Source organism: Neopelma chrysocephalum, unplaced genomic scaffold (assembly GCF_003984885.1).
Source record: "Neopelma chrysocephalum unplaced genomic scaffold, ASM398488v2 Primary Assembly neopelma1_85, whole genome shotgun sequence".
In the NCBI taxonomy this organism is placed as follows: domain Eukaryota; kingdom Metazoa; phylum Chordata; class Aves; order Passeriformes; family Pipridae; genus Neopelma; species Neopelma chrysocephalum.
The window spans coordinates 2,132,232-2,145,079 of record NW_020897747.1 but is presented as its reverse complement, the minus strand read 5'-3'; the positions used below and the strand labels follow the sequence as shown (position 1 = coordinate 2,145,079).

The following is a 12,848-nucleotide window of genomic DNA, read 5'->3' as shown; positions in this document are numbered from 1 at the left end:
TATTTTTGCACCCTTTTTTACAGTTTGTAATGAGGGAGAGCAACAAAGTTGCTACACGCCGTATATGTACAAAAGCAACAAATACATTTTATTAACAGTAGGCTCTGATCTTCCTGACCCCTATTGATTCCACTGCAATACTTGGCATTCTATGGGGCAGATTTTTCCATCATCTGAAGAATTTAAGATAAAAAATAAATCCTTTGCTAAAAAATATACTTTCATCCAACAACTTCCTGGAACAATTGATCAGATTTCCCATGTGATGGAATGGGGCAGACCAGAAAGTCAGAACATCACCTTTAACTTTGAAAACAGTAAACTTACATCCTGGTCCCCGAGACTTAAGCCAGAGGTTAGGTAAGCTTCAGTCTAATAATCCATCTATAAATTCTTTATAAATAATCAATTTTTAAACTTTAGAACAATTCACAACTCCCTCTGATGTGCCACTTAGAATTTCAGTGGCTATCATTTTCAGTTCAGTTCCTATCCAGACCATAACTGAATGTTTCTTATCTAGGAAAAACTATATTCATGATGGTTTCTTCCATGAGAAAGAGAGATCAGGAAGAAAGATGTCTTGACAAACCACTGAAATTCCACTATATTTCAGAGTACAGGACATTTACAATTACTTTGCTTTGCGCAACACTATTGCTAATGTAAACAGTGATTAAACCATGAAAATTTCAATTGAATATCTGCATTTGAAAAGACACAGAAAAATAAGAGTCAAAAAGTGTCACAGAGGCGTGGTTGTCATGTAACAAGGACAGGTTAGAGTTGACTGGCAGACATGTCTACTCATAAAACAAGAATTCAGGCCACCCAGGAGGGCTCCCGTATTTTAAATGTTCAGTTAGTTCCATACAGAAAAATCAGGTGCTCCTCCAACAGGAGATAACTGAATGCAGCTACAAAATGTTTGGACTGAACTCTGCTCCTCTCTCCAAATTCCTTACTTACAGAGCATGCTTGGTTTCTGGGAACACGGGCCAATCATTTTGACGTCCTCCTCCCTGTCCCTCATTAATGCAACGTCTCTGGATCCCTCCAGTCCTCCAGTGTTTCACTGCAGTGATGTTCACAGGGGGTACATACAGAGAACAGGGGCGTGAGAGGACACAGGACAGAAGCTGGTCCCATGGCTTAATTCAAGAACAGAAGGCACATAGGTATCATAGGCACAGTAAAAGAATCTGAGGAGAAAAGCCTATGATCTGGATCATACTCTGAATGTAACAATTCATTTACTGAACTTTAAGTACAGGCCTCATCTGTTTTCAAAAGCAGAGAATACTAGACATTATTAGAATAAACAAAAAATAGCCAGCCAGATCAACTCTGTAACTGCTTTCTAAATTCACTGCCACCTTGAATGGGAAAAAGATGTCAAATGGGAGTTTCCAGTGCCTTTGGGGCTGGCCCCGGGGTGGTTCTGGCCACTCTGTCATGTCAGTGAAGGTAACAACAGTCGTCACAGGTACCGTGTGTGTGCTCAGGAACTGCAACAAGAGGGAAAGCACAGTTTAGCAAACAATGCAAAATATATATCCCCCCTCAATTTTCTAATGGACACCCACCATAGATGACTGGCAAGCAAGATGTCTTTACAATGGTAGGAGTTAATTGTCTTAAGTCTTCAGTGGAGTAAACCCTCTTTCCCCAAACTGATACTTCGCAGGTAAATTGAGGGCACAGGAAAGACCAGTAGCTACTGTGCATCGTATGTTACAGATCTCCAAAGTGGCAGCAGTGACTCAAGTTCTGCTAGAGTAAGCCTTCTATTCAGAGGACAGACATATCAGCTAGCTAGTAATAAGAACAGAAGCAAAGCTAGCTTTATTTTTTATAAAATTATAAACTGTATGTAAGATAAGATCACCTGGCCCTTTGCTGCCAGAAACAGACAGAACTACAAGATGAAATCCTTTCAATAAAATGTCAATAAAATAAAGCAGGGACCCAATAAAACAATAAATGTATTTCAATAAATTTATTTCTCACTTTTTTTTTTCCTTCTTTTTTTCTCTCTTTATTTTCTTTTTTCTTTTTTAGCTGGGTTGGAAGGGACCTCTGAGGTCATCAAGACCAACCCTTGACCCACTACCACCGTGGTTACTAGACCATGGCACTAAGTGCCACATCCAGTCTCATCTTAAAAACCTCCAGGGATGGAGAATCCACCACTTCCCTGGGCAGCCCATTCCAATGTCTGATTACCCTCTCTGTAAAGAATTTCTTCTTAATATCTGACCTGAACCTCCCCTGGCAGAGCTTAAGACCATGTCCTCTTGTCTTGCTGATAGCTGCCTGGGAGAAGAGACCAACTCCCTCCTGGCTGTAACCTCCTGTCAGGGATTTGTAGAGAGTGATGAGGTCTCCCCTGAGCCTCCTCTTCTCCAGGCTGAACAACCCCAGCTCCCTCAGCCTCTCCTCACAGCACTTGTGCTCGAGTCCCTTCACTGGCCTTGTTGCTCTTTCTCTGGACCTGCTCCAGCACCTCAATGTCCTTCCTGAACTGAGGGGCCCAGAACTGGACACAGCACTTCAGGTGTGGCCTCACCAGCATTGAGTACAGCGGAAGAATCACTTCCCTGGACCTGTTGGCCACACTGTTCCTGATCCAGGCCAGGATGCCATTGGCCTTCTTGGCCACCTGGGCACACTGCTGGCTCATGTTCAGCTTCCTTACAGAGAAGTATAAGCCTTGAAATACATGAGCTGCCCAAAAGACTATGTGATGTCAAAAACAAAAAATGCACCAAAATGGGATCCACTGAAACATGCTTGAAAAAGACTATTCATTGTCCTTTATGGCCCTGTTAGCTCCTGCTGACATCACAGAACCACAGGATAGTTTGGGTTGGAAGGGACCTGTAATGGTCACCTAGTCCAAGTCCCCTGCAATGAGAAGGGACCTCTTCAACTAGACCAGGTTGTTCAGAGCTCCATCCAACCTGGCCTTGAGTGCCTCCTTCTGGCTTACAGCCTTCCTCCTTAATTCTTCAAATCTGCTGCCATCAGCATTAGTCTCTTCCTCAGCTACCTGGTGATTTCAGAACCTCTAGAGGAACAGAAATGTCTTCTTACACAGATTAGCAGCATGCTGTGGGGTCCGTGAAACATAAGTCAACTCAAATTCCGTATCAAGGCTTTAAGAGACAACCAGATAAACATGGAGTATCTGAATCTTTGTAAATACAACTTTATACTCAGCATAAGTTTAAAGTTTGGGTCCTTACGTGGCAGAAGGTGGTTTGGAGTTGGAAAGAAGGTACCTTTTCCAGTTGTGCAACTGTGTGAGGACAGTACTAAACAGATCTCAAAACAATCTATGCAGCTGTTAAATAATAACTCTTGCCATTGCAGCCAGACCACTGCTAAAGTTCAATAAATCTCAACTTAGTTTCAAGACCATTTGATTCCTTGGTTCTTAAGCAACCTGTAAATCCCATTTAATTACCTCTGTGTGTGAGGGAGGGGTTTTAATTACATACCTTCAGGGGTTGACACTGGTAAAAGTACCGTGCGCCCAGTATTTGAGCCTGTGGGTTGGACAGGAGGCCAACTTTAGCCCACAGTATCTGTATCTCCAGGGTCACAGGAACCATGCAACAGGAAGTGCAATTCACAGCCTGAAAATAAAATATACTCCAATCAACTTAATATAGTATTTTAAAAGTGAAAAAGGACCATTATGGTCTAAGTCTAATATTTTGGATAGCATAGGTCACTTCAGCACTAACTCCCTAACTTCTGGTCAGGTCAACCACCCCTTTTGGAGCTATATCCATCTCTCTCTCAAACAGAATTTGCCTCAGCTGTACCATTTGGATTTTGCATTCCATTAGGCCATCTGACAGATTAGTAATTGTTAATATACAAGCACTTTGGTCGCAAACTTTTAACCTTATTAGGTGATATATAAATATCCCTAGAAAACAGAAAATCAGCAAGGATGATAACAATAAAACCATCAAATTAATAGCAAGTAACCAGGTACTATTAGTTCTAGAAGGCTGTCAGAAAACTATGTAATACAACACTGGATTCAGTATTAAACTCTTTTGGCCCACTTAGATAGCAGGAACAGAGAGAAATATGAAATCTGTCAGGGTTTGTTGGGGTTTCTTTTGCTAAGTACCCTAACAGTAGGAACCATGACTGCTTACAGGTATTAAGACTCCTAAGAGTCAGAGGATCATCACACAAGGAAAGTCCAGATACCCATGCTTCCCTCAGGCAATACAAAGATATGAAAGGAAAAATATTCACAGCTGGTCTTCCTGCATTCATATTACCTGGACACTGCAGTTCTGAACCAGAATGGTCGTCCACTCTTCTGTCTGGGTTGAATGAGCACTGCCAGTTATAGCAAGGTCCTCTGCTCTGTTCATCCCCTGAAAAGCCTTGTATAACTTCTGCTGGATGTAACTACAGTTACTCTCTTCCAGTAATGGGGATAGGCTGGAAATGAGAAAATAACAGCTTTGACAAAGTGATTTCCAGGACAAAACCCCCACTAGCAACATCCTGCCTTTGTAATGAGTATTTCTTCTGCTCCTGTTATGAGTCAACAAGTATTGGTATTAAACAGATGCAATCATCTCTGCAATGAGAAGGGAGAAAAATATGGCAGGGTAATGCATGATAAGGAAAACTGACAGCTCTTTAGCCATCTTATCATACCAGTGGTCCTACATCTGCCCTGTCAAAAGAACAATCCAAATCATCAAAACAATCACTTTTAAAGATTCCTTTGTAATTCACTCCTCAAATATAAACTCTACTCTTGTCCAGGACATATTGTCAGACTACAGCCTCACGATGTCCCAGAAGGCCTTCACAATGTTCAGATTATTCTAGTGGTCCCCCATCTCCCTGATATCCAAGTTTTCTTAGGAGGATATGAAAGATCTGTAGAGACCCATTGGTGACCTCAGGGAAGGACCCTGGCTCCACAGCACTGCATAACAGATGTGCTAAGTGAGTCCACACCTTCCAACTGTGTAAGGAAGGACAACTGCAGAGTGTGTTATTACCTGAGGTTGCAGCCTGTTCTCATGTTCCTTCCAAATTGTACCGTGTGTCTGAGGAACTGTGAGCAACTTCCATCACTTTCACTCCGTAAAATACTCATCTGACAGACTGCACGTCAAGAAGCCAAATAAAAGCATAAACAGACAGTACAAGTCACTCATCTTGTATTTAACAATCCACTCACCCCACACTCCTCCTTTTCCCTATCAGAGGACTACAAAAGTCCAGACAAGGGAGTACCAGAAGTCAAGAAACCCAGTGATAAATAAAAACTGGCAGCAGAAAAAGGATACATGCTGCATGGCACCACTGTTTGCAATCAGCAATGGTGCTCCAGTGATATAGCCAGGGTTTCCACTTCTGGGCAACATATGAGAGAGGGTCTTGGTCTACAAAGATGCAAAGGGAAGAAATAGAAGAAGAGGAAAATATTGGCATCAATGAGATCCATTAATCTCTGAAGATCAAATTCATATTCTCAAAAATGTAAATGTAAGCCATTTTTTGAGTGACTGAATATTATGCACTACTAAAACTCCCATTATTTGTTTCCAAAGTCTCTTTCTTACCTGGAAAGTTCACTTGCAGTCCAGGAGGTAAAAACTAAGTGTCAGTACCTAAAATGTGGATACTACCAGGAAAGCTCTCAGGACAATGAATTCCTACTGCTCAGCATTTGTTTCTGAGGAAGTGAACAAATCAGTCTGGGCAATTCTACAGATGAACTGCAGAACAAACCCTGCCTTGACCCTGATTCTTAGTGGCACATTCCACTTCTAAATTGTTTTATGGTGAGAGCCTCTGGGGCTAACTTCAACAAGGTTGCACTGCACACTTATCAACCCCTGAGGTCATCACTTACCCAACTTTACATTGCCTCTATAGGACAAGATTTATGTGAACTTAACACACGTTAGTATTTCCGAGATTTGCACCCCCTCCAAAGTAACTCTCTTTCCTGCTGCACAGGCAAAGTTAAATAAGTACCCGGAATAAATTTAGCAACTTTGTTCACAAATACTGAACACCTCAGATAAAGCAATAGCTTCAACCCTTTCCTTCACAAGACCATGCTGGTGACTCCTCTTCCCTTCCACCCCCAAAAAAACCCCCAAAAAACACCCAAACCAAAACAATAGCAGAAATAATCAGATAAAAACAATCAGCCCCTTGAAATTTGTGCAACACAGGACTGCATGCTTGCACTGAGCCTGAATTTTTCTACTAGGATGGTTTACTTGAGACCAGAAATGCATCCCTTCCTGCCTTCAACTACCATCTGCATCCCAGGGTTCTGTTACTACTTTACCACAGTGACACTGCTCGAATCTTTTCAGATCTCATCTGTATCAAAATTGGTCATGAACAACAGACTACAAGCTTGGTAAAAGCCCAGAGAGGATGGGGGCACTGACCCAGAAGTGCAAAGTGAAGTGCTGCTGCAGAGAGGATCCAAGGTTCCCAGAGATGTTGCTCACTTTGAACTGGACAGAAACACTCTGAATCCCACTCGTGCCACTGTATTCTATCTCATAGATCACCTGAAAGTCCAATCCAGAGGAAAATCAGAGACAGAGAAAGGCAATAACTTTGTGCTAAGCTGCGCAAAGGAAAGGAGATTCACATACCTCAGAAACCACATTGGTACATGTGTTGTCTCTCATGTGGGGAGCTCCAGGTGGTGCAACTGCAGTGACATTTACCTGGAGACAGGAAGCACATGAACAATTATTAATTGTTTAAAAGGAGTGTGCATTCTTTACTCTTTTCCACTGCTTTTCCATCCAAGCCAGATTTACCTCCTTGCTGTAGCTGTGATCTGTGGGCACACCACCCTGCTCCAGATGCCCAATTTTTTTCCAAGAAAACAACCTACCTCCCTGACTTTAGCCCCATCTGTGCCCATTCATTTAAAAGTACATCCTTCCTTATATCCCTATTTTTTTCTACAATGTCACACTTTTGTCAAAAAAACCCCTTGTCTCAGACACAGCACATTCCCATTCTCCCAAGTTCCCAACCTATGGACATTACTATGAATGCTTAAGATTTCAAGTATGTTTTGTTTCAGAAGTAGAAATTATTTCCATTGGAGACAGAGACTGACCTTCATGGACTGCACAATGGTGCCACTAACTGGGACCTGGGGAAAATAAACAAACCATTATATAACACCAAAAAAACCCTAAGTAAATTTCTGCATTTGCAAGTGCCTAAAGTCATGAAATCATCACTAAACAGAACCTACATATTATATTGACAAAATTACTTGGTTTATTCCATATGTGTAAAACTTGTCATCATTTTGTGATTTATAAATCACAGGCCTAATCCACAAAATGCATTTTAGAACATCAGAAGACAAATTTAATCTTGGCCTTGCTAATGTCCTGCAAAATGCAGATACTCTGAAGTATCATATCTCTGATCCATTCCTGGAACTCCTTCTTCTGCCATCAAGTAATTACTTTAGCTTCCAGTTAAGGAAAAACTGAATTTTGGCCACAATGACAAAGAAAGCCCTGAAAACATGAGTTAAATCTGATCAATAGAATACTCTCTACTACAGTTATGCTGATTTACATTTCCAATATAAGGGGGAACAGAGTCATCAGCCTTAGTAAGATGTTCATATTTACAATGTTGTTTTCTTATGGAACACCAGAGAAACTCTAGAAGGCAAGAGGAGATATTTTCATATAAACATTCAGAAAGACCAGCATGATGAATCCAGAACAGTAAATCTGTTACTTTGAAATTAAATCAAAATAAATAGTGGAGAAATTTATATGGAATTCAATCTATGACTGTAAACAGGGCTAATATCGGTAAGTGGCCTTCCACACGATTTTAGAGGTAACATATTGTGTAAAACAAATCCTCATTCTTTACTGAGTACATGCACTATTTGGTTCATCAAGCTGATGGAACAGAAAGGAATACTTTGAAAAACAGTCTGTTTAAAATGCAAGAGAGTCTATATAAACCATTAAAACTATGAAGTATCAGTGAAGCCCCTGTTAAATCCATTAATAATTTGCTAATAACTGAAATTTATTTGAAAGTAGTTTGAAGGATTATCACCAATCACAACATTTTTAGCAGGTGTCCCAGCAAGAAGGCCTCAACAACTGGGAGATCAGGAATGACATACTAGATGACCTTCAGTTTTCCAGTTAGCTGAAGTTGCAGAGGAAAGCAATGCAAAGTCAAGCGACTGTGATTTTGCACAAAAGCAAGAAGTCTGACATGCACCTTCAGCACAGTGAAATCCCGGTAGTAAGAGGCAGCGTCGAGGGCAGGGTCAGTCATGCAGCTCTTGCTCAAATTGGCAAAAATCCGAGTACAGCTTGTACTTTTACCGTCCAGGAAGCCTGAGTTAAGACATGACAACAGATCAAACAGAAGCAAATCACCCTAAGATATTCTTCCCCCTTTACTAACCAGCAGGATTTCCATCAACACAAAGTCCACTGGGTCCCATTTTTACTGGCTGTCTAAGCGTGCTCAGTACAGATGATGAATCAAAGTAGATTAGGATTGGATCGCCAGCCTGAAAAGACAATTTGGAGAAAACACAATTACTGTGGAACACAAGGTTATGTCATCATCAGGGCAGAGAGACAAATCTATACCTCTTCTTTGTGTACACCCAGCTTTGCCTAAAACGTTGTCCAATCTTTTAAATACAAGAAAACTAATCAGGAACTTTCTATACACTAAGGAATGAAAATAACTGAGAAACAAACACTTTAACAGTGTGCTCTGGTACCCAGGAGGGCCACCTCTGTCTTGGGGTGCATCAGGCTCAGCATCATCAGCTGGCTGAGGGAGGGGATTGTCCTGCTCTGCTCTGGGGTGGCCTCACCTGGAGCCCTGAGGGCAGCTTTGGGCATCACAACGTAAGATCTAAAGCTATTGGAGAGCATCCAAAGGAGGGCAACGAAGACAGTGGAAGGGAAACCATATGAGGAGCAGTTGAGGGCACTTGGTCTGCTCAGCCTGGAGGAGACTGAGGTCAGACCTCATCGGGGTCTCCAGCTTCCTCACAAAGAGCAGCAGAAGGGCAGGGTGGATCTCAGGGAAAGGTTCTTCCCCCAGAGAGTGGTTGGGCACTGAACAGGCTCCCCAGGGCAGTGGGCACAGCACCAAGGCTGCCAGAGCTCAAGGAGCGTTTGGACAACACTCTCAGGGACAGGGTGGGATTGTTTGGGTGTCCTGGGCGGGACCAGGAGTTGGACTGGATGATCCTTGTGGGTCCCTTCCAACTCAGGATACGCTACGATTCTGTGATAATATGGATTACAGGTACAAAAGTAAGAGTCTTTCAATCTGTTGTCATTAGATCTCATCAGACAGCTTTAGTAGAAGTGTATGTACAAACTGATTATGATTTCAACTCACACGGTAAAAAGCAGAGAATGATGGTTGGACTTGTGATGGTGCTGTGAAAGAGTGTCTGCCATATTTCTCTAAGAACTTCATAAAATCAGATTCTTTGATATCCTGGGGCTGTTGGAAATAGTTCAGCTTTGCTAGAGTTTGAAAGGAGAAAAAAAAGAAATCTGCCAATATCAAATTACTAGAAAAGATAAAAGTAAATATTGTGCCAACATTTTTAAAAGGAACAGCTTCAGTAATCATAAGCTAGATGGTACCTTATATTAACCCAACTTAACACTTCTAACAGGCTAATATGGTCTAGGAATAGGATGACATCTTGAGTAGTTTGTACTGTTCATGATTAAGAGATGTTAATACACGAAGTGACTTTCCAAAAAGCATGAAAACTGCTTTACAACTATTTTAATGTGCTGTCATTTCTGTGAGATACCCAAATTAGACACACATGACATTTTAATTACAAAGCACTACCAATTTATGAGATCATTAAATGGATTCAAAATAATTAAGGTTGGTACAACTCAAAAGTAAGTATAAATAGACAATAGGCATCCTAAAAAACAGACTTTTGCATGGTCTTCCACAGTGATTCCCTCTTGACCCAGTGGTATTCAACAGTATGGTTACAATGCTGTAATGTATTAAATTATTGCTCCTAAAACACTGTTATAAAGTGGCATATTATTAAAGACGTGCCATGCAGACTCATCAATGTGTTTGTTCGAACAATAAACTTTTCAATACATCCAAATAAAACATCTTACAAGGTTCAAGGACCAGAGATCCTACTGACAACAGGAACAAGTGTCATTATTCTCAATTACCAAAGGAGTACCAAAAAGAATTTAAGTAATCCAGTAGGTTTGGGGGAAAAAAACATACATTAAAAAAAACCACCAAACAAGCTTTCAGTGTAATTCTGCTGTTTAAGGGCAGAGCAGATGCTCAGAGGAACAGTGGAGCAAGCAGAAACAAAAGCTTTTGCATACAGCATTAATCAAGCAGTCAAGTAAACCTTTGAAGGAGATAAAAGTCAAAGGAATATTAAGCTCCTCCAAGGTTCACAAAAGTAGGTGCACAGAGCACCTTGCTTAATAACCACCTGAGGGTATAATCATTAAACTGAAAAAGAAAACACTTGTAGTTGTGCTCTGAATGTACACAAAACATTCAGGCAGCATCTGTAAAGAGCTGAGAAGCAGGACTAGATAGTACGAAACTAACCCTGTTCTGTCTAGTTGTTGCACCCGTTAACCTCCTGAGCCCTACCCAACCTAAAATGCTCATGGATTTAGGTCAGAAGTAGCTGGGACTGTGGGTCAAAACTCCCAGACAAATGATTCAAAAGAGAAAATGGTGTGTTCAAATGTGAGACCCTATGAACAGCAATAAATGCCAGAGAGTTGGACATCAAATCAGTCAAATGAAATACAATGTGGAAAAGAGGAAAAGAGTGTTAATGGCATATCCTAAAAGAGTATATGATTACCAGTGAAAAAATCATCGCCAGATGAGAAGATGAAAATAAGCATGTATAATAAAGAATACAAAATTCAGCAAGAGATCACTTTCTGAAAAGTATAATAGTGGGATATTTCAAACATCCTTACTTGCTGCATTAAGTGTAGCAAAGTAAGTAAAGTATCTCAGATACACAAGCAATCGATAAAGGCTGATTTGTGCTTAGCCAGAAACCCTGCCCTTACACGGAGTGCAATCATCTTTGTGTCTGTCTTTGGTGATCAGACCCCGATTCATTATGCTCTCTCTGGAACAGCCAAAATAATCAGTAACAATTATAACGTATCAGTTTAAAAAAAAAAAAGATTCCCTAAGCAGAGGCAATCTGTGAACAAAAGATCTATGAAGAAAGGTTACTTACAGTCATTCAGCTGCACACAGAACAGATCATGTCCACCAGGGACAGCAATGATGTCTGTAGGATAAGGGGTGTTACTTCTGAAAATGAGTGACTTTTCCACACACACTTGACTCACAGACCTGCAAAGACAAGCCCCCCACACCCAGCAAACTGTTAAATAGGCTATTCTTGCAAAATTTCCTATTTTATATTACTCAATGCCAGCAACAGAACACAGTATTACTTTTCATCAGTTTAGACGTGCTGTTGTACAATCTGCACTGATAATCAATTACAGAAAGCCTCTCTTGTCATTGCAGTAACTTTGTGAAGCCTCCCTACTACTATATTCAAAAATCACTCTGAAACTCCCTGGAAGAAAAAGTGGTAAAAAAATTCAGTGTCCATGTATGACAGCTGCTCTCGGTTCTCATCCCAAGTGCAATCTGCGAAGACAGATTTTACTCTGCAACAGCCGAAACCATCCTCCTCACTGACGGAATCTCGCGGTCCGTACTTGCTGGACTATCTCTCCATCGTACAATGCTCCTTTTAGCACGACCGGACCTCCCAGCTCCCACCGCCAGCGGCCTCATCGCGGAGTAACTGAGCCGCGCTCCTCCTGGGCCGTCGCGGTGCCGGCCCCGGGTGTCCTCTCGCAGCCCCCGGCCCAGCGCTGCGCTGTGCCGGTGTCCCGGGGCCGCGGCCTCAGCGCGGCGAAGCCCGGGCGGCTGAGCCGCGGTTGCCGCCGGGGCCCGGGCCCAGTGTCCCGGGAGGTGCCCCAGCGGCGGGTGCCCGTCCCCTGCCCACCTGCTGCGGCCGGAGCGGAGGGCCGTGCCCGCGGGGGCGCGGACGGGCAGCAGGGCCAGCAGGGCCAGCAGCGCCCCGGCCCCGCGCATCGCCGCGCCACGACCGCGCCGAGACACCGCGCCGAGACCCCGCGCCTGCGCGCCAGGGCCGGGCCGGGCCCTGCTGCGGGGGGAGCCCTCGCAGCCACTCGTTTTGTCCCAGGCGCGGGGCTTTACGCGAGTAAGAATAAAAGACAGGCTGTCACACAGCTCGTTTGAGCGCAACCACGTCAGCCAACCCACCGTGAAGCATGGATTCATGGCATTACGTTAATATGCATCTTGGGAATGAAGGGAATGTGTGTCTATCTCCACAGTCATACATAAACTCCAGGGTACATAATGAGATGGGACAGCACCCTCAGTACAGATTGTGAAGTTGGCCCTAAGCTCCCTTACCGTAGAGCCGAAGGAAAGGAGAAACAGACGAGAAAATGCTACGGAAAATCATTTTTGTACTCTCTTACATGTTAAAAAACCGCACTATAGAAAAGCCCTCTGGGAAGGACAAATTTGTAACACATGAAAGAATCAGAAAGTAATTATAATAAAAAAGCACATGGAGCAAAACAATGGTTCCTTTGACACCTGTACTATTCTCATTACAAAAGTTGCCGGTGAGAGCATTTCTTAGCGCTGCCTCCATCCCCAGGAAGCCACCAGACGTTACCGGTGTCACCCGCGAGCCC

General features: G+C 42.6%; 2 protein-coding genes across 4 annotated transcripts in view; one reads left to right on the top strand and one right to left on the bottom strand.

The window, feature by feature from the left end:
- Window positions 1–63: 63 nt before the first annotated feature.
- TCTN3 (tectonic family member 3) lies at window positions 64–12,766 on the bottom strand. 3 transcript variants are annotated; one of them, XM_027692291.1, is made up of 14 exons: window positions 12,748–12,766; window positions 11,333–11,451; window positions 9,451–9,581; window positions 8,491–8,599; window positions 8,302–8,420; window positions 7,154–7,189; window positions 6,675–6,749; window positions 6,462–6,587; window positions 5,340–5,435; window positions 5,049–5,146; window positions 4,308–4,473; window positions 3,504–3,641; window positions 1,232–1,508; window positions 64–244 (listed from the first exon to the last, which is right to left on the bottom strand). In XM_027692291.1, the coding sequence occupies exons 3-13, from the start codon at window positions 9,529–9,531 to the stop codon at window positions 1,287–1,289; spliced, it is 1,266 nt and encodes a 421-aa protein (XP_027548092.1). In that variant the 5' UTR covers window positions 9,532–9,581; window positions 11,333–11,451; window positions 12,748–12,766; the 3' UTR covers window positions 64–244; window positions 1,232–1,286. The 3 variants fall into 3 exon arrangements, with proteins under 3 accessions (XP_027548092.1, XP_027548091.1, XP_027548090.1); XM_027692290.1 differs by lacking the exon at window positions 12,748–12,766 and adding an exon at window positions 11,556–11,932; XM_027692289.1 differs by lacking the exon at window positions 12,748–12,766 and adding an exon at window positions 11,879–11,922.
- CFAP46 (cilia and flagella associated protein 46) overlaps window positions 12,268–12,848 on the top strand; it is a 61,388-nt gene continuing 60,807 nt past the window's right edge. The window contains exon 1 of the mRNA XM_027692280.1: window positions 12,268–12,494. The gene's annotated coding sequence lies outside the window, so the exon portion shown is untranslated. The remainder of the gene's footprint in view (window positions 12,495–12,848) is intronic.